Raw genomic sequence first — 21,416 nt, 5'->3', positions numbered from 1 at the left:
AGGCCTTTGCCAGGTCGAGGTAGGCTGTATGGACTGCCTTCCCTCATCAATGACCTTGGTGACTGTCTCGAAAAAGTCAACCAAGTTTAAGAGGCAGGATCTGCCTTTGACAAAGCCAAACTGGGTTGGATCCAAAGTCTGCAAGTTCCCTATGTCTTTATTTATGAGTTCCATTATGATCCTCTCCATGGCTTTGCAGATAAGGCTTGTCAAGCTAATGGGCGGTAATTTCCAGGGTCTGTGGAGGCACCGCCCTTATGAAGTGGGACCACAGTCGCGTGCGCCACTCCTTGGGTGCGTATCCTGAGGTGAGGCTAAGATTAAACAGCTGTCCTAACTGTGGGTTTAATTCCTCGTTGAGTTCATGAAGCACACAGCCGGGGACACCATCCGGTCCCATGGATGCTGTGTTTTTTGCCTTAGTGAGGGCAGTTCTCACCTGGGCGTTGGAGATGTTTGGGGGCTACAATCCTCTGGAATAGATAGCTCTCCTTGTGGGGAGGGAAGAAGTTTGCACTGAACCTGTCAGCCAGTATGTTAGCAATGTGTGTAGGTTCAGTAATTTTCACATCATTTTGAACTAATTCTGAGCATATCTGGGAGTTTCCTCCTAGGTTTCTAACATAGCTAAAGAAGGTCTTATGATTGTCTTTAGAGTCCTTGGCGATTTTTCTCTCAAAATTTGCCTTTTTTAACTATTTATTTATTTATTTTTGCATAGTCGTGTTAGTTTAAACATTCTGTCTTGACTGCAACATAAAGTAAAATTCCAGACTATTTGATTCAGACATCAGTTGTTTATTTGAGAGGTTAGGAGATGAACACTTGCTGTCTAGGAACAGAAGTTCATGCCTTTTAAACCTCATTAGCTACACCAGGGCTGTCCAACCTTAGGTAATCCGAAGGCTGCATTAAGAAAAAAAAAAGGATTTATCTGAGGACCGCATCCATAATAATAAATACAGTACATATATTGAAATTACTTGAGAGAGTCCTACGGCGTTAGTTAGGTTTAGCAAGCACTTCAAAAATTTCATAAGAAAGAAAAGTCATGGTGCTTATAAAAGTTTTTTATTGAAGCAGTAGACAAGATGCAGTAATTTTTTTAAAGAACAAATGTCTTTCCATTAAGGACCAGTTTTCTAGCTGTAGTAAAATATTAAACCTGCTGGCATTTAGCCCTCATAACTCAGTTGTTAGCAGTGTCAGTGTTTCCTTCAGCATGCTTACTCTTCTTGGCAGCCTCTGGCTCCGTGCTTAAGAAATTCGTCACAGGGCTGAACCACTGGAACTCGTTAGATTCAAATGCACAAAAAAATGAGTCCTTTTTAGAAATTGAATGCCTGTTCTGGAGTGCTTATCACACCTCTGTTTAAAGTTATGACCAAATCCTGTCTGCATTTGTGACCATCATACCTCTCAACCTCTTCACTTTAATGAGAGCTCTGCGGTAGTTCAGCTTCGTTTACTAAAGCAGCTATATATCACTATTGATGCTTGTAGTTGCCAATCGCAGTAAATTTGCAAGAAAATTATGTGTCAATGAACATCTGTACTTTGATTTAATGAACTTCATCATTGAAAATGTGCTTTTGCAATAATATGTGCTCCTGAGCATTGAGCACATCTTAAGTCCAAACTTCCTTAATTTTGGGTACCTCTCTATTGGTAATAATTTGTCAAAAGATTTTAATACTCTTAACATATACTGGAAGAATCACGCAGATAAAAATAAGCAAAAAGGTTTATTTTACATGCATGGAGACATGCTACAAAGTACATGGTATGTCAGCAGTCTAATTTCGGTACACTTCACATGGGTTTTTATACCCTTCTCTGCACGTACACAGTAGCTGGTTACTAGACAAGGAATTTCAGTCAAGGCTATAAATTCACATACTGGAGCCTTAGATGGTCAGAGGTCAGTCACAAGATAAGCTTGTGCCTGGACCAAGGTAACATCTGTGCATTCCTCTTTGGTCAGCAAATTCTTTACAAGAAAAACAGCTTATTTTAACTTGCTTCTTTGCACGCAATGCAATTTCACATTTTAACCCTTACTATACATGATACAAAGATGTTGAACACAAAGATTCTTACTACATTTCCCCCCTTACAACACTTTGTATCATAAGTAATACATTTTATTCATACAGTTTTTCGCATGACTCGTGTTCTGTATATTCAGAATAATAAGCTTTAGTTGCATTGGCAGACAATACACTTGATATTATCATTCGGATGCAAGGAATGCAACAACAACCCAACAGTAGGAATATAATGGCACCAACACATATAGCAATTAAGACATTCATAAGTACTGTTCCCCAATTTCCAAACCAATTTTGGAAAAAGTCAGTTAATAGATTCTGTCCTGGATTTGTAAGTTCAGAAACTTGTTGTAGGATCTCCAGATGGCTGTTCATGTCATATTTCGTTGTCTGGAATGAACGGACAACACTCGCAAGTACCTCCTTTCACCGCTACGAGCGCCATACGATTCTGCAATACTACAGTCCTCATTGCAGTTAACTCATCCGTCACCAATTCTAGCGCAGAAAAAGTTGCATTGCTCAGGGTTTTTAACAGTTTTGACAGTTTTCTGAGCTCCCAAATGGATTTTACTGTCCCATACGCTGGAAGAATACCAGCCCAGGAAATAACATCATCGCCCAAGTCCATATGTGATAGCCCCTTGCTGCTACTATGGGCCAAATCGTGTTGATAGATCCAGGATGCATCAGTGTTACCTACGGGATTAACAGGTTTATTAACAGCACGTACATTTCGTATTTTACCTTGGGGAAGAGAAAATGTATGTCCTATAGCTGGTGCTAAATAACCCAAAAAGCAACTGCCTGACCAATTCCTTGGTAACCATTTGTATGCTTTTCTACCACAGATAAAATAACAATCATTTACTTTAAGTGTAATATTGACTGGAACAAAGTGATTTCCTTTATCTTGCAGCCCTTTAAACAAAATATCATACACAGATAACATTTTTTCAAAGAAACTTATGCCATTAATAAGCCCTGTACTATTAACAAGCACTCTTATAGGCTTGAAACTCATTGCACAGTGCCCATCTATTGTACAGTTATGAATTATTGTTACATTACACTGACTCCATCCAACCTTAATCTTCCCAAATCTTTGAAAACATACAGTTCCATTCTGGCGACCCATGAGGGGTAATGCTATTTTATCCTTTAAGGCTACGTTTGAAGTTTTAAATAGTAAATTAGCCCATGTATCATTTGCCCCCAAAGGGACTGTACCTAACATTAGACCACCATGTACAGTAGGGATAGCCGTGCATATCCAACAATTTGAAACATTAAAAGATAGAGCATATGCATCATCTCTCTTTACTTGGCTAGTCTTGTTTGAAAATAAAAACGACCAAAACAGAAAAGTAACAATCACACTTACTAACAACAAAATTATTTTGGAATGCTTTTGTGGGAAGGGCTGCTCCCTTCTGGTATTTCTCTGCATTGCTACAATAGTCAGATATTCATACAAAACAAGATTACTACTAATCAGTGTTCCTCAGGGGAACTCAAGTTTTGTCCAGTTCAAACTGTTTTACCAGTTTACAGTGTGTCAGATGGATCCACGATGTTCGTTCTTTTATTCGGACTGCTGTGGGTGTTGCAATCAATACCTGGTATGGACCTTCCCACTTGGGGGAGACCCACGTCTTCCTCTTGACAATTTTAATCCAAACCCAGTTCCCGGGTTTCACTTCCAGGATCCTGTTGTTCTTCTGATCTGAAAAGCAATCATTCATTAGAGAAGTGTTAGTTCTGGTCAGCAATTTCCTCATGTAATCTGCTATCTCTTCACCCCCCTCACGTTCCGCAGGCAAAAGATTTTGCCACTGTGGGACGTAATAAGGTCTCCCGTATAATAGTTCAAATGGTGTTACCCCTTTTGAGGTGGGAGTGGTACGCATGGACAGGAGTGCCAGAGGTAAGCAGTTTATCCAAGACTGATGCGTCTCGGCCATGAGTTTACGTAACTTGCCTTTGAGAATGCCATTATGGCGTTCAACCAACCCTGCTGACTGTGGGTGGTAGGCACAATGATGTTTTAACTCTATCTGAAAAACGGCGGCCAGCTTTTGAATAACTTGGTTTATGAAATGTGTGCCATTATCAGAATAGATGCGTGTAGGTAGCCCAAAATGAAGGATAATGTTATTTGTAAGGGCATCGGCTACCGACAGTGCATCTGGGTGTGCTACCGGAAAAGCTTCAACCCATTTTGTAAAAGCGTCAATAATGACTAACACAAATCGCTTCTGTTGAACAGGAGTTAGTTCAATAAAATTCATGCAGATTGTGTGAAATGGATACGGAGGCAGTGGAAAAGCTGCTGGGGTGATCCGCACCCCACCACTATGGTATCGTGCACAAAGCAGGCATGATAAACAAAATCGTTTAGCGTATGCTATAAAGCCCTTGGTCCAGAAAATTCGCTGGATCATTTGAACCATAGCAGCAGGGCCCAGATGAGATGGGCCATGCGTCACTAATGAGCCATACCTAAAAAGGTTTGTTGGCAAGACATACTTATCATTTGGACCTACAAAAACTCCCTGCTTTTGAATAGCCCCATATTTAACCCATCACTGTTTTTCCCGAACTGTACTAAGTTCCTGCATTACCTGTAAAGTTTGTAGATCAAATTTATCTGTAGGGTGAAGTTCCTTTTGTGTGGTCTCGAGTGCAAATGTAGAGGTTAAGGCTGCACGTTTTGCAGTTTTGTTAGTCAGTGCATTTCCAAGTAGTACTGGATCCTTGGCATTCGTGTGCGCTGCGCACTTACAGATGGCCAGTCCCCGTGGCAGTTGGACAGCTTGTAAGAGGCTAAGGATTAAATCCTTGTGGGTTATTTCCTTTCCTGAGGCCGTAACCATTCCCCTATTTTTCCATTGCTGTGCAAAGACATGGACCGTGGAAAAAGCATACTGACTATCTGTGTAGATAGTAACTGCCTTATCCTTGGAAATGGTGCATGCTCTGGACAAAGCAATCAATTTGGCCGCTTGTGCGGACAGGTTCCTGGGGAGGGGTCTTGCCTCTAGTACCGTAGTCTCAGTTGTGACTGCATAACCCACTTGTGTAATGCCTGCCTCATTTTTACATGCTGACCCATCTATAAACAGGGTCCAATCTGAATTTGCCAAAGGTTGGTCCTTAAGGTCTGGTCTTGGTAAGACATTAGAGTGTATCAAATCTAAACACACGTGAGGGGCACCATCGTCGGCTGTAGGTAACCGCGTGGCTGGATTAAGAGTGGTGCATCGCTCAGTGGTCATGTGTGGTTGTGATGGTAACGTTGTTATGCAGGATAAGTGTCTGCTAGGAGAGAGAAAGGTAACTTTATCCTGTAGTAGTATTACTGCGACAGAGTGCGGTACTCGTAAGGTAAGGTCATGAAACAAAACTAGGGTTGCAGACGCTTGCACAGCCTGTGCGGCTGTGACTACTGCCTGTACACAGTGTGGCAATGATCGTGCCACTGTGTCCAATTTACTAGAATAAAAAGCTAATGGTCTCAACTTATTTCCATAGGTTTGCAACAGAACCAATGTCATAAAGCCTTGCTTACAATCTACTGTCTGAACAAAGGGTTTTGTATAGTCAGGGAAGCTAAGTGTTGCAGATCCTGCTATCAATTGTTTTACCCTAGTAAATGCCTATATTGCCTTATCCGTCCATTGCAGCGCGTCATGTGCTGCCATGGGAAGTGCGAAAATAAGTTCCGAAAGTGGACTTACTTCCTCTACATAGTTGGGAATCCAACTACGACAAATTTGTTATTCCTAAAAATGACATCATTTCTTTTTTTTTTTTTTTTTTTTTTTTTGCTGGGCATTGGTACCTGTAAAATGGCTTCTTTTCTACAGTTATCTAGTTGTCTACCAGCAGTTGAAATGGTATAGCCTAGATACCGTACTTCAGTTCTACAAAACTGTAATTTAGATTTATTTACCTTATGTCCCTCTTTCGCCAAAAAATGCAATAACCGAATAGTTTCGGACTCACAGACAGCCTCCGTGGGTGCAGCCAGTAAGATGTCGTCCACGTACAATAGTAGATGACAGCCATGCTCTGGTTGAAACTGTGCCAGGTTTGTCGACACTTCTTGCAAAAAGATTGTAGGGCTTTCACAATATCCCTGCGGCAGTCGTGTGTATGTGTACCGCTGGCTCATAAACGTAAAGGCGAACCAAAACCTACTATCTTCCTGTAGGGGAATAGAAAAGAATGCGTTACTAATGTCAATAACAGAAAAATACTTATCCGTGGGAAGGATATCATTTAACAAAACAGATGGATCTGGGACCACAGGAGCCCTTGGCATTACAGCAGCATTTACAGCTTGCAGATCCTGTACCATTCTCCATGTCCCGTCCGGTTTCCTTACTGGGAACAAGGGTGTGTTACACGGTGAATCTGTACATGGAATTAAAACCCCAGATCTCAGTAGAGCCGTGATTACTGGAAAAATGCCTTCTTCTGCCTTTTTACTTAATGGATACTGATGCTTATGAGGTTTAAAATCGGATTTTGGAGTTATTTTAACCTGTCCTGTTGTTTTCATTAGCCGAATGTCGTGCTGTCCTAGGGACCGTAAGGATTTTGGTACTGACTGTAGTTTCAATTTTTTCTTGTGGGGTCCGAAAGCATAGTCAGGATGGCGTGCCACCCGTCTGTGTTAACCAATCTTTTTGAAGATGTACCGTTAGTCTGGCTTGAGTTACCCAATTTAACTTCTGTACCTGAACCCCCTTACCTGCCAGCTGTCCCTGCATCATTTTTGACCAATCGGTAACCTTTTTCCCAACTATATACCATGCCGTTTGTTCTTCCCTAGTCACAGATACATGTGGGATTGAGGCATTTTGAAAAAGCTGTTGCATGTCTCTTGTGAGACTACAAGTAACTGCGGAGTTCCCTGCCCTGTCCCAATAAAGATTTTGTAATAGGATCCTGGTCACCTTGTGTTTAAAAAAAATTGTTTCTCATACTTGGGATCAGGTCCCACATTTTTTTCTGTAATACATTGTACAGTGTAGTTGTTTGGCAGCCTCTGGTAACTGAATAGCCGTACTATATTTGCTCAAAGCTAGGTTAGTTAACTCATTGGCCACGCTTTGTGGTCCTGTTTCAATAAGATCATTACTGTACCAGTAATGTAAATCCCCTTGCCCTACCTGCAACATCTCACCCTGAATTTCCATACGCTTAGCCAAGATTCCTGATGCAGTTGGTACTGCTGCTATTCCAAAAACATGCATCAAATCCCTTCCTAATAAGTTAACAGGGCAAATCCGGGAGACAATCACCCGAAATCTAATGGTTTGATTAGTTTCAGGGTCCGTAAACCATAAAGGTTTAGACAAAGGTTCTTTATAAATGCGGCCGTCGGCTGCTTTGACTAATACATAGTCATCAGTAGTCACATTGGACGGTACTGCAGTGTGTTTCAATAAGGTCCTAGAAGCCCCTGAGTCACATAGAAATTCTACGTCCCTCCCCTCAACCTGTAATATGATTACCGGTTGCACTTCTAACTGCATAGTCATAGCTAGAGCTGTCAGGCTAACAACCTGATATTCACCTTTTTCTGAAAAATCAGTTATCTCATGTTCCCATCCTGCACATTCCCTTTTACCTTCTTTATTTACATCCTCAAAATCATCCTCATTCTGTATTACTGACTCTTGCCAGTCGACCTTAGCACCTGGGTCCGGTTCGTCCGTGCTGCCATCATATAGTCATGCTGAACTATGATCTGGAGCAGCAGCGGATTTCCCGGAATTCCGTAAATCTCTTGCGAAATGCCCCTTCTTACTGCATTTAAAACATTCCCCCCTCTTTTGTCTGCCTTCGTAATCTTCAAAATGTCCTACATTCCCTCTCCCTCTGCCTCTACCCCGTCCCCTTCCTCTACCTCTGTTGGACGGAGCTTACATTAACATAAGTGTTCCATCCGCGCTCACCGTAAAGGTTTGAGCCTGTTTTCTTTTCTTTTCTTTTCCTCAAGATATTTTTCTGCATGTAAGGGGATATGAGTCTGTGGACAGGGTATGTACTTTAGCTTCTTTTTGTTTTTACTCTGATTTGTCTATACTACGGTTACGTAGTTCCAGAGTCTCCTCTGCTTGTTTTTGTAAAACTACGGAGGGTATTTTTCCCTGCTTCTCTGCCTCCTGTAAAACTACGGAGGACACCTTTTCTTGATTTTCTGCTTCTTTTTCCTGATACTGGGGTGGACTGACCATTTCTTTAGGGACTTCTGGATACAAGGGTGGGGCTGTCGGTTTACGACAGACAGCAGATGTCTCGTCATCTTCTTTATGGACAAAAAATGCACCTTTTGCACTCGAGCCACCATTTTCCTTATTCGAAAATTGTTCCCTATGTCTCTTATTAGCTTCTTTTAACCTTTTCTGTGCTTGAGGGAATCCCACCTTTACTTGATTTTTAACTTTGCCACCTGCGTCCCTACGCAGATCTCTCACCAAATTTTGACATTCTGATCTATTTAAGTTAACACTAAACCCATAATTTGTCTTTCATTTTTTTATGTATTTTAAGTTTTTTTTTGGATGTAATTTAAACATATATTCCTCATCTTCAGTCCTATTATTTAAGCAGCCCTTACTAGCGCAACAACTGCTTCCTATTCCCATTTTTCTTATTTAAAAGAAAAACTGTTTCCTTTTCCTGAGATCTCTACCGGTCTTTTGTAAAGTTTAAACAAAAGAAATTCCTTTATGACTAGTCCCTTAAAAAAAGTACTTTTATAAATGTAAAAGCTTACCTTACTGCGGATCTTCCGCCCGTTAAATCACCGTCCCATGGATCGAATCTAAGAGGGACTGGCCTCTACTTACGACTTCTTCGTCGGAGGTCTTTCCGTTCAAGGGAGCCCGAGATTCGTTCTCCCCTCCTGTACAGGTTTTTCAGTCCCTCTTATGCGATTCGTACCGTGGAGAGGTGGCCCCACGTTCTTGGGCACCAGAAATGTCAAAAGATTTTAATACTCTTAACATATACTGGAAGAATCACGCAGATAAAAATAAGCAAAAAGGTTTATTTTACATGCATGGAGACATGCTACAAAGTACATGGTATGTCAGCAGTCTAATTTCTGTACACTTCACATGGGTTTTTATACCCTTCTCTGCACGTACACAGTAGCTGGTTACTAGACAAGGAATTTCAGTCAAGGCTATAAATTCACATACTGGAGCCTTAGATGGTCAGAGGTCAGTCACAAGATAAGCTTGTGCCTGGACCAAGGTAACATCTGTGCATTCCTCTTTGGTCAGCAAATTCTTTACAAGAAAAACAGCTTATTTTAACTTGCTTCTTTGCACGCAATGCAATTTCACATTTTAACCTTTACTATACATGATACAAAGATGTTGAACACAAAGATTCTTACTACATAATTAAAAAAATCTTTTCCTTTTTCACGTCTGTTAGTATAAAAAGGGTCTGATTGAATTGCACAATTCCAGCTGAAGGTCAGATCTTACATTTTCAATGGTAACAGTCAAGGGATGAGTAAAAATTAAAAAAATCTTCTTCAGTTTCCTTAAAATCACCAAATCGATTCTGAAAATCTGCAATGATCATGCCAATATACTTCACATGAGTGGAAAATGATATTTCCTCAAAATTCTTAATTTCTTCAAAATGTTCTTTGCAATTCAGAATCTTCAAAACGTTGTTTACAATTTGGAAAAAAAGTTAAAATATTATTAGCCAGTGTTGATTTAAAAAGCTTCAATTTACTTTTAAGGCCATTCAAATGACCATATAAGTTGGCAATATTCTGTTGTTTGCCCTGCAGTTTTAAGTTCAGCTCAATCAAATGGTTGGTCATATCTGTTGTAAATGCAAGATCTGATAAAAAATATGGGATCTTGCATTAGATTTTCAAGTTCTGTTGTGTCAAATTTCACATAATTTTTAAGAAATATGGGTATTTCTTTCCGAATGGCAAAAAAGTGTTCCAGATATTTTCCAGCACTCGACCGAATATCAGAATGAAGGAGCAAATCACCATATGCAGCATCCATTTCACTCAAGTAATCGCGAAACTTATGATGACTCCGAGAACTATTACCTCCTCGTATAATGTTAGTTATTTTTACAACTACTTTCATGGCATTGACTTGACGTAGAAATTTTCCACAGAGTTCTTCTTGGTGAATTATGCAACGAATTGTAGGCCAGTTATTATTATTTTGTTTCAATAGTCCACAAAAGCCGCTTCCAGTCCCTGTCATTGCTTTGGCCCCATCTGTTCCAGTGCAGGAACATTTGTCAAATCCTCTGTAGTTCATAACAGACTTTTGAACTTCTTCAAAAATGTCAGTACCTTTAGTCATCCCATGTAAAGACACAAGCGTGAGGAGTTCATTAATTGTAAACTCCTCCTGAATAGTCTGATCAAAAATTAAAAGTTGACTTGCATCTGCTTGATCAGCACTTTCATCCAGACGCAATGAAAAGTACTCACATTTTGCTATTAAATCACACAGCTTTTTTTAAACATTCTGATCCATGTGTTGTACGTGTCTTACAATGGTCTGTTGAGATAATCCCACTTCTCAGCTAATTTTGGCTCATTAAATTATTTTGCCATTTTAATTGCACATTTCTTCACTATCAAACCATCACTAAAATGCTTCTTTGCTTTCACTAACTCCAATGCTACTTTGTACGATGCGGCAAGGCTAGAACTTTGTTCACTGCTAAGTTTTGTAAAAAAAAAAAAACTGGTTTGGTGCATCAATTTCTTCTTATATTCTGCAGTAATGGTGTGTCTTGATTCTCCACTATAGATATCAAAGGTTTTACTGCGTGATGTACTGTAGTGTCGTTTCACATTATACTCTTTAGGCACTGACAATGCAAACAAGAAATTTAATTTTATTCCTGTTGTCTGTAATCAAAGTCTGATTCCCATTGGCTTTGATACACTCACTTTTCATCTACGATTTTTCTTTTCCTGTTAGGTATTTTTGTTTCAGGATAAGTGATAATAAAACACAACCTCAGTATGCTGAAGCAGCTGAACAAACCAGCAGCACTAATTGCACGCTCAAAAACGTGACCACGAGATTCCCCCTGTACCATGCACGTTGGAACAAAACAGTGTACAACACTTAATGCAAACTTTTCATGCACTGCACATCTCTCTTCAGTCTAACTCTAATACAGTGAGTATTCAAAATAAGGCCGTCTTAACACTTTTCAGATACTAAAGCTGACAATAACAAGTAAGGCAAACTCCAAGTACAACTATGAACATCTTTAAAAAGCATAACTGGACCCCCCCCCCCACCCCCAGACCTAGGTAAGATAAGTTATTGTTAGGAAAATAAAGCGCATCCCTCCAAACACAACCGTCATGATCCACACTATCCATACTACAGGTTTAATCGGAAGCCTTACCTCACTCTAGGAGTCTAGGTCTCTACGAAGCAGGGAGAATGAGGTCCAATAAATTAATTGCTATCCCGCTTGTCCTGTATTGTTTTACAGGCCCCATCCCACTGCTCCTCCCTCTCAGCCTTGGTAGTTCCGCAAATAGTGCATGACATCACTCTACCCCAGCAAAAGCCGTCAACCAGAATAATGCAGTTGTAAGGATGCCTGCATGCTTGCTTAACTTCACAGTTTACTGCTGAATTTAAAATTAGGTAAAAAGCTGAAAAGAGTCATACTTCTCGGAGCAAGAGATCTGGACAAGGCCATATAACAGGGGGATAAATACACAAAAAGAGGGACAATTTTTAAATATTGCTCTTACAAACTTCAAAAGTTGATATGCTAACAAGTTTTTTTCCCTGAAGGGCATGACATCTGAAACTCAAATGTCTGTCATATTCTGACTTCAGTCATCAATGATTTGCCAGAAAACACAGATGTTATGAGAAACAGACAAAAATATGTGTCAAAAATCTGGACATTCTGCAAAATATTGGACAGTTGAGAGGTATAAAGTGTGTGTGTGTGTGTGTGTGTGTGTTACCATGCAGCATTTCAGGTGTGCCATGTTTTGGTCAGCTTTGAGCTTCACTAAATAAAAATGCAAAAAAAAAAAAAATAGTCAAACCAATGAGGAATAACAGATTTGAGACAAGAAGGTTGGGTCTTGGTGTGGACATCGACATCAGTAGTATTTCCCTTCCTTTACGATAGTTCCTTTTCGGACAGGAAAATCCTGGAGCTTGATTATCAACAGCAGAAAGGAAGATATTTTTTTCATTAAATGACTGCGGGCTTTACTGTTAGTAGTAGAAGAGACGTCTCACCCGGGGAGTCTGAGTATGAAATGGGCATATACTTGTTTTGCCAGGCTGACTTATATTGTTTGACAAGACAAGGAATGCTGGAAGCTGCACATGTACTCTGCCAAAAAAAATATTCAAATATATATATATATAAATACTTTTGATGTGGCCCAAATGCTGAGATTTGTAGTTGCACTTGTCATCTTCCATTTTATTTCACTCTGTATGGGTGCATGCCGATATGGCAGAAACGTACATTTGATCAACAGAAAAAGACTGCTACCCTTCCGTAATGCCTGCTTTCTGTACTTGCATTTAAATGGCATACGAAGCATGGCTGATTTTCCTGTCTGTTATAACTATTCTTTTCCCTGATGGGCAGTGTTGTACGCCTTTGCAGAATTTGTTAAATTGGTTTAAGTCCCATAATGGAAGAAGTGGTTCTGAGTTAGATTGGATTGTCACTTGTATGCAGTTTTAAATAATGATTGTAATGCCATTTATATGTGCACTTTAAGCATTCATTTGATCAGAATAAAGCAAAAGTAGCAAATTGTAAAAAAGTTACAGTAAAGATAACTCTTGGCTTTTGAGTAGTAGTAGAAGCTGTAGGTTTCAGACTTAGAATAGTTGGTGGGTTCCTAGATGCTGCAGTTCTAAACAAAAAAAAAGTTCTTTGTCTTTTGAGTTTGACGACTAAAGAGTATGGCTACGTAGAGAAATTGCTATTTTAAAATCATTTCGCAGAAGTAAACCTCTTGATAGAAACTCGTTTAATAGAGTGCCTTTCTTAATGTTTGGAACCAGTGGCTTGCAGTAACTAGTAAAGCTTAAGCCTTCTGTTTGTTTCTTCACAGAATGCAGAGCTGATGCGTCTTTCAAAGGCTCGCGAACATGAGCTGGGATTCCTCAGTGCGAAGAATAAGCTGGAGACTGAGAAAGTCAAAGAGCTGGCTGAGATTGAGGTGAAGAAGTTCCATGAAATGGTGGCCAGCATTGGATCGACCACCCTTAGGGACATTGCCATGGCAGGCCCGGAGCTTCAGGTACAGTGCTGTTTCATTGTAAAGGCCTTACGCAACAGTAGGACACTGAAGGTCTCTTATAAGGCATAATGTCATCTAGGATTTCATAGAGTGAAAATAGGGATGGTATATCATGTGTCTGTGAGCAGAAGTACAATAAGCTCCCAAGGTGAAGGAACCAAAATACATTGGTTCTTACACCTTAGGACCAGTTAACATTGGATTGAGCCTAAAGATGAGACTCCCATGAAATTCTGAGTTGAGGTGATGTGTTTCATGTGTCTGTGTGTGTCTGTGTGTGTCTGTGTGTGTCTGTGTGTGTCTGTGTGTGTCTGTGTGTGTGTGTGTGTGTCTGTCTGTGTGTGTGTGTCTGTCTGTGTGTGTGTGTCTGTCTGTGTGTGTGTGTCTGTCTGTGTGTGTGTGTGTGTCTGTGTGTGTGTGTCTGTGTGTGTGTGTGTGTCTGTGTGTGTGTGTGTGTCTGTGTGTGTGTGTGTGTGTGTCTGTGTGTGTGTGTGTGTCTGTGTGTGTGTGTGTGTCTGTGTGTGTGTGTGTGTGTGTGTTTTCTTTTAATCAGGATGTTGTAACAGAGCCCTTGTTGTGAGTTTATGAATAGCTGCAAAGTGAAGTACAACCATCTTAGGTGTGAGATGGGCTTTCATGGATCTGAGAATTGAGGGTGTACTGTAGGTTTATATAAGTTTTAGAACCCATGGTGTCGCACTGAGGGTGAGGATAACATTTCACAGAAGTTATTGTTCTGTAACACAAGGTGTCACACTAGGGTGAGGGTGAGGTTTCACGGAAGTTATTGCTACAGTCTTACCAGAATGCTGACATAAACACCTTTCCATGAGAATAACTAATCTCGAAGATGATAACCTTTTAGTTGAAGTTCATTCATTCAGAGCCAAATGACCAATTATGCTTTGTGAAAACACTTTTTCTTTAAACTGGTTGTATCTTTCAGCAGCCTCAGATTTACAAGTAGAAGGTAGGGAGTGTAACCTTCCTACAGGAGGATGTCAAAGATTCTGCACAACTTATAAAACTATAAAGAAGTTTTCATTTATAACAACATTTGGTAAATGAGCGTCTGATAATCGGTCACATTACCTTACGATGGCCTTATGTCCCAGTTTTGAAACAGGAAGCTTTATACTGAGGTTGGCTTTTCGAGGAACTGGACACTGGTACAAAGTATACAGTACAGTAACGATTTCACAGTGTTTGAGCATTGATGTCTTCTTTCATGTTAGCTGTAGCAACATATAGCATGTCTTAGGAGTCGCACCATTCTGGTGATTTTGTCATTACTTGAATTTTTTTTCCAGTTTTCCTGCAACAACCCCATTCTTTCATTATAGTTTGCTCTTAACAGTTCTTGTATGTAATCGGTGCTCCATCATTTGCCATTGAGTACTTTCCCACTCAGCTTGGTGGGATTCATGCCTCACTATATTTTTCATTGTTTGTTTCTCTTTTTAGGCAAACTGATTTCAGTTGCACCATTGCAGAGTCTGTGTTTTGTACAGTACAGTCGTATGACCTAGAATTTGAGGACAGGAATGATGAGTCCTTTCACTTACCTGAATTTGTGCCAGATGACCAGTCATGTTGGCAATGTCCCATATATGACTTAAGGAATGCACCCCTCCCCCCAATGGAAAGGGCGAATGCACCCCTCCCCCCAATGGAAAGGGCGGCTGTGTGAAGTGTTAGCCATGGATATAGAGAGACACCTAGTTAGGACATTAAGTAATAATGTCTGAGCGTACACCTGTGTGAAGCAAGTTGGATGCCAGCTGTTTTGGGAGGCAATATTAGTTCAGTAATTTAATTTAGGCATGTTCATGTATGAAGCACGTTGGATTCCACCTATCTTAAGAAGACATGGTTAGTGAAGCAGGTGATATTTAGGCATACCCATATGTGAAGAACATTAGATTCCTGTGGCTTTGGTAGACATTATTAAAGCAGTAACTAATAAGATTTAACACATATTTGTATATGAAGCACATTGGATCACAGTTATTTTGTAGATGTAATTAGGCATATTCATATGTGAAGCACATTGGCTTCTAGCCATTTTGTAAGACGGAGAAGTAATTAGTTCAGTAAGTAGTAACATTTTAGTCATATTTGTCTGTGATGTAATTTGGATCCAGACATTTTACGTTTTTTTTTCTGCGTAAGCTGATGCAGGTCTTCAGCTGACCTGAGTTGGTATGTATAACATGCTCTGGGAGGTACTCAGCTTATTTCTTCTTTGAGAAAGCCTATTTTTATTATTATTTATTTATTTATTTTTTTGCTAAACTGGATGACCAGCACTGCCATCACCCATGTCAGCTACTACCAGGGAAGTGCCAGAATTCTGTAACAGATAGATACATCTACGACTTGATTATATAAAGTGTACTCAACAAAAAGTGGATAGAATATGCAATGTTCAGAATAAACAGCTACTTGATAAATGTACGACTGAACTTTTATACTACAGAAATTTAGTACAAGTGTGAACATAATGTTTTTATGGCAAGTGACTTACAAATTTGCTCATCAAACAAAAGAGCTGTAAATGGATTTCTTTAGTATCCTAATGACTTCTTCCCAGATCTGCTGTTATAAGTATTCTGCACAGGTGTGCCTTCAGGAACAGTCTTAGAAAGGTAAGTAATGACATCAGAGCCAGTTTCAAGTTCCCCAGGCAGTACAGGGAGAGATGCTATTTTGCGGATTCTCGCCTATGAAAACCTTTTTTACTGAACAAGACAAAACTAGGGGCCCAGTTTCCAAAGACTTGCTGTTAATGTAACTGACCACTTACACTGAGAGAAGCTGTTTTGGAATTGGGCCCCAGGTCAGCCTATCTGGAGCATGGCTGCAGTACACCAGTCTCATAATCCAGGCCTCAGCAATGAATCCCACACATTAGGTTTGGTTCTTCATGCCTGCATCGAGTCAGTGAACCTGTACATTGTGAAGAAACATTTCACATCTTAAGGACATACATAGTACTCACCAACATAGAAGAACATTGTACTCTCCTCTGTGTCACGTCCTCATTGGTGAGGTTGGTATTCAGCAATATGGAAGAGCATTGTACCCTCCCCTGTGTCACGTCCTCATCGGTGAGGTTGGTACTCACAACATGAAGAGCATTGTACCCTTCCCTGTGTCACGTCTTCATTGGTGAGGGTGGTACTCACCAACATGAAGAGCATTGTACCCTTCCCTGTGTCACGTCCTCATTGGTGAGGTTGGACCAATGAGTTGTTTTCCTTAAATTAAAAATCAACCCCCCAAAGAAACAAACCTTTAGCAGTTAGCAACTATTCTGAAGCAAACTACATTCTATCAAGTGATTAGTTTATCATAATTCTCAGTTCCCCCAAACCCAGAGGACATGGCTACATATCCAAAATTATTCACAGAAACCATGTACAGGCATGTAAATGGCTGCATTGAGGCTGCTGTACCTGCCAGAATTAAGCCCAAATCTAATAGCAAAAAGAAATCTCTCTGATGGAATCCTTGCCTTAACAAAGTACATAAAAGAAAAAATATCTTGTCTCATACTGACAAGCTGTCTGGTTCAACTAAACAAGAACTTAATAAGTCTAATAAAGTCCAACAAGGCTAATTTATGAGTTCAGGATAGCTTCCCAGATTAAATAGAAACACAAAGCCTTCTTCAGCTATGTCAGGAACCTTAAAGATAACACTCAGCCGTGTGCTGAACTGGGTGTAAATACCACAACCTTCACTGACCAAGATGACATAACAAATCTAGTGACTTTTCAAATTTAGGTTTGCTTCCACCTCCACACCCTCACTACCCCCTGTAAAGTTCCTTGTAGCATATCCCCCAAACTATCAACAGGGAGCAGGTCCTGGCAGCATTCACTAAGGCCAAAAACACTGCTTCATGCCCTGACAATATCCCTGGTTGCCTCCTAAATAGCATAAAACATGACCTGCCAAGACCAGTTGAATTCTTCAACTACAGCCTCAAAACAGGTTACGTACCAGGTGAATGGAGGGCTGCAACGGTCATCCCTCTTCATACGAGTGGACCATCAACTGACCGTAAAAACTACAGGCTCATAAGTCTGCCAAGTCTAATATGCAAAGGCATGAAACCTGTTATCCTGGAAATGATCAACAAGGACATTGGCAAACCTACGGACAATGGACCCATCCCAGTTTGGTTTTTAAGGGAAGGTCTTGCATACTCAACTCAGTAGACTTCTTCAGGAGGGTCATCATGGCTATGGATGAGTGAAAAATGGTGTATAATGCCTACCTTGACCTGGCCAAGGTGTTTGATACAGTATCTCATTCAGGTAGTGTAACTAATTGGATTGCTATGTGACTGGCTGGCTCGATCCTGTTTTGGCATTGAATTCTTGGAAGTCAGTGGTGATATTTCTAGATCACTGTAAATTGGGAGCTGTCATATTCTTTCAATACAACAGCATCCTACAAATAGGGTCTGACACAAACAAATGACTGGTGCTAAAGCCATGGATTATAACTCATTGTGAACAGATGCATTATAGGGCCCTTTGGGAAATTGTAAAGCTAATTACTCCAGAGGGGGTTGTATTGGCAGCTCTGTTTTAATGCTGGAAGTTTATCAGGTTTAAATGACCAAACCTCAATTGTCTGCTTACTAAAACTAAAAGCATTATGTAGATAAAAAAAAGTTTTTTACATTTGTTTATATACACACATACATATACATATTTTTTTGTATTTTGCTTTTTTTTATGTTTTTGGATAGGATTACTATGTATGTTTGCACACAGATTGATAATGCTGTTACAGTATGGACTCACAGGTAGCATTAGTAACTGTGGATGGCTCCCTTCTAGGGGATGGCATTTTGAAGGTAGGATTGTTCAAGGTGCATGGTCATCCATAGAGGCCGGTCGTCGCATCAGCAGCTTGGAGGTGAGGGTGCAAGCTTTTCAAGATCTCTTCCCCAAGGGTGTGATTTCCATACAGATGGGACAATATGATAGTGATATGGCACATGAATAAACAAGGAAGAACCCATTTCTACCTGCTGTCTTGAGAGGCCATGAAGGTCTGGCAATGAGCGATGTCTTCACACCTCTTACTGATAGCAATGCACATCCCAAGTTCATCCAGTGTTTTAGCTGGCAGATTGAGCAGAATTATCCTGATGCCTCATGAGTGGTCCTGCAATCCAACACTGACCACCTTGTTCTGCTGTTGCTAGGGCCAGCCTTGCTGTAACTTCTTTGTCTCATATCTCTGCCACAAATGCAGCAGTTACTTTGCCCTTTATCCAGAATGTCAGACAATACAAGGCCAGGGTGATCCTCATTGCCCCCTTCTGGCTGCAGAAACATGGTTCTCCTTCCTGTGGTCTCTGTTAGTACATGAGATCACTATCCAAATCTTCTAACTCATCCATCCAGATTGCCTCCTCCAGACCAGTTCTCCATGAAACTAACAGCATGGTTTCTCCAGTTTTGGCCATAGCCAGAGATGCTAGGCTTCCCAGTACAGTTGTCAAGATCATATCTGCTTCTTAGAAGCCGACCGCAAAAATATATACCATAGTAAATAGAAGAGATTTTCTATCTGGGTCGTTTCCAAAGGATTGGACCCCTTCTCATTGCCCATTCCATCCATCTTCGAATTTTTATCTGAACTTTTTGAGTAAGGTTTCAGTCAATGTTCAACTATCAGCTGTCTCAGACTTTCACATAGGCCATAATGACTCCCCTATAGCTTCTCTAAGGATTTCTAAAGCCTTTTTGAGAGGAATCTTTCTAATATGATCTCTCATCAGGGAATCCAGTTCCTGTATGGGAAATTGCTATTATGATACTGGCTCTAACTTATCCCTCCTTTGAACCTGTGGCCACTGTAGATCTTAAGTTCCTGACTTGGAAAACCGTTTTTCTGATGGCAGTTACATCAGTCAGATGGATTTTTTTTTCACAAGGATAGAGTTTGTCTTAGGAATGCATCCTTTCTTCCACACCTAAACTTTAATCAGTCCCTAAATTTACCAGTATTTTTTTTAACAGATATGCAAACAAAGCTTAGATGTTCATCATCAACTCAGATTCTGTCTTCAACGAATGAAATAAGTAAAGGAAGTCTGATCAGTTGCTTATTACCTTTTTGAAAACCAAAATTGGGAAAAGCTATTGCTAAAGTTACCCATTCAAGGTGGTTGTCAGACTGCATTCCATTTGTCTATAACAAAAAGAAATTGGCTCTAAAATCTAAGCCTAAAGCTCATTCAACCAGAGCAAAATCCACTTCGGTAGCATTTTCCAGAAAGCCTCCCATTGATGAAATTTGTGCAGTCCATACTTTTATGTCTCATCGTAAAGTGGATGTACAGTCTAGGTCACTTTCTCCTTTTGGTTCCACCATCCACAGGAATGTCCTTGATACCACCTAGGTAGACAGCTTGGGAATCTGTCCCATGTGTTGAATTTGATGAAAATAAACAATGTTGGATAAGAATAGTATGTACTTACCATAACGATAGATCCGTATTGTCAGATTTCCATCCAGTTCAGCCTCCATCCTTCCTTCTCCCTTCCTAAATTGCTACATATGACTTCAGGGTGACCAGGGGGCACTACTCAACTCCCTGTTTATGAACAGCCTTGTTCTGACTATTGCCATCTGTCCCCCCTGTATCTTAGTTGAAACTATTGTTATATTTCCAGTGTTGTAAAATATTTGTGTTAGATGGGCAAACTCTTTCTGAGGTATAAGGGTGGAGTACAGGGAATTATGGGTAGGGGAGGAGCCAGAGCCCTACAACCAAAGAAGCTTCAGAGTTGATGCTGATGTTGGATACATTTGGATCCGACAAGTCATGTGTTGAACCAGATGAAAACCAGACAACGTGGAGCTATCATTATGGTAAGTACATGACTTTGGTTTCAAAGTATGATGCCCCTGAGTGCAAGTAAGTGACAGTTAAACCTCTACTCATTATTCTCAGTTGGTCATGAAACCACTAGTATCACAGCATTAGTATACCTGCTGGTGTTTCTGTTTCAGTTTGAAGGTTAGCACACCGTCAGTAAATTTAAATATTTATTTAAATACAAGTCAGTGAAAGAGGGCCTTTGGCCATACATAAAAAGTTTGTCCAAGATCTTTGTCCTCTCTCTCTCTCTGCTGTTTCACCTTTCCTAAGCTCCTTTGGCGTCTTTCTGTTTACTTGTATCTTATTACTGTGTCACTTTCTTTGGCAAACTGTTTCAGAGGTTAGCCACATGGTCTTTAAATGTCTTTTTGGTTCAGTATTTGGTATTCCATTCATCCTTGAGGGCACCAGTCCATGTATATTTAAAGGGGAAGGATAATGGGATGTAAAATATATATATATTTAAAAGAGTGCCAGCATCGCTGGGTGCTGCTCCATGTTTGTCTTCATTTGCCATGGTATCCTAGTGTAATGCAAGGCCTTTAATCCAAGGCGCCATTTTAAGCCTAGTCATGCTTCCCAATAAAATGTTGTAGGCCTTGGTTCCCAAGGGTTTTGTGTTGTATATATGCTTGAGCATGGGTGGCCGAGCATTTGCTAACTTTCTTCCTCAAATAGAGACATAGGTGCTATACCAGGGGTATGTTTATGGCTGCCCATCCGCTGATCTAAGTTTCTGTTAAACAAGTGCAGGGGTGAACTGTATTTCACATGTATGGGATCCTCTGAGACACATACCTGTCCCTCCAGCATCTTCCATTTATGTTGTAGGCAAGGATTAGGTCCCAGGATCCAGTGCTGCTGATGTGATCTGTTTTACGGATTTGCAAAAGGTCCATTAGGGCTTGGTCAGAGGATGCTTTGTAAGCCAGTCATAGGCTACTTCTCAGTAGCCTATAGAAGACTGAATGTAAGGGCAAGGTTTTGAGGCTGTCTGCATAGGACTAAAGCCCAACTAGAGGCCTTGATGAGATTTGAACCCACAGGCCCTGGTTTGCAAGACCAGTGTTTTAACACCTGGTCTTATAAGGTATGACAGTGGCAAAACAAATGAATCATTTAG

General features: G+C 40.4%; 1 protein-coding gene across 3 annotated transcripts in view; it reads left to right on the top strand.

Moving 5' to 3' along the window:
• LOC122813790 (major vault protein) overlaps nt 1–21,416 on the top strand; it is a 402,121-nt gene that overhangs the window by 353,663 nt on the left and 27,042 nt on the right. For all 3 annotated transcript variants that reach the window (XM_044086295.1, XM_044086296.1, XM_044086297.1), the window contains exon 16: nt 13,192–13,380. In XM_044086295.1, coding sequence (XP_043942230.1) covers nt 13,192–13,380 — 189 coding nt within the window. The remainder of the gene's footprint in view (nt 1–13,191; nt 13,381–21,416) is intronic.

This window comes from Protopterus annectens, chromosome 10.part0 (assembly GCF_019279795.1).
Source record: "Protopterus annectens isolate FY-2018-M chromosome 10.part0, PAN1.0, whole genome shotgun sequence".
Classification (NCBI taxonomy): domain Eukaryota; kingdom Metazoa; phylum Chordata; order Ceratodontiformes; family Protopteridae; genus Protopterus; species Protopterus annectens.
Note: the sequence above shows the minus strand (reverse complement) of the source record. Positions and strands in the feature narration are given on the sequence as shown.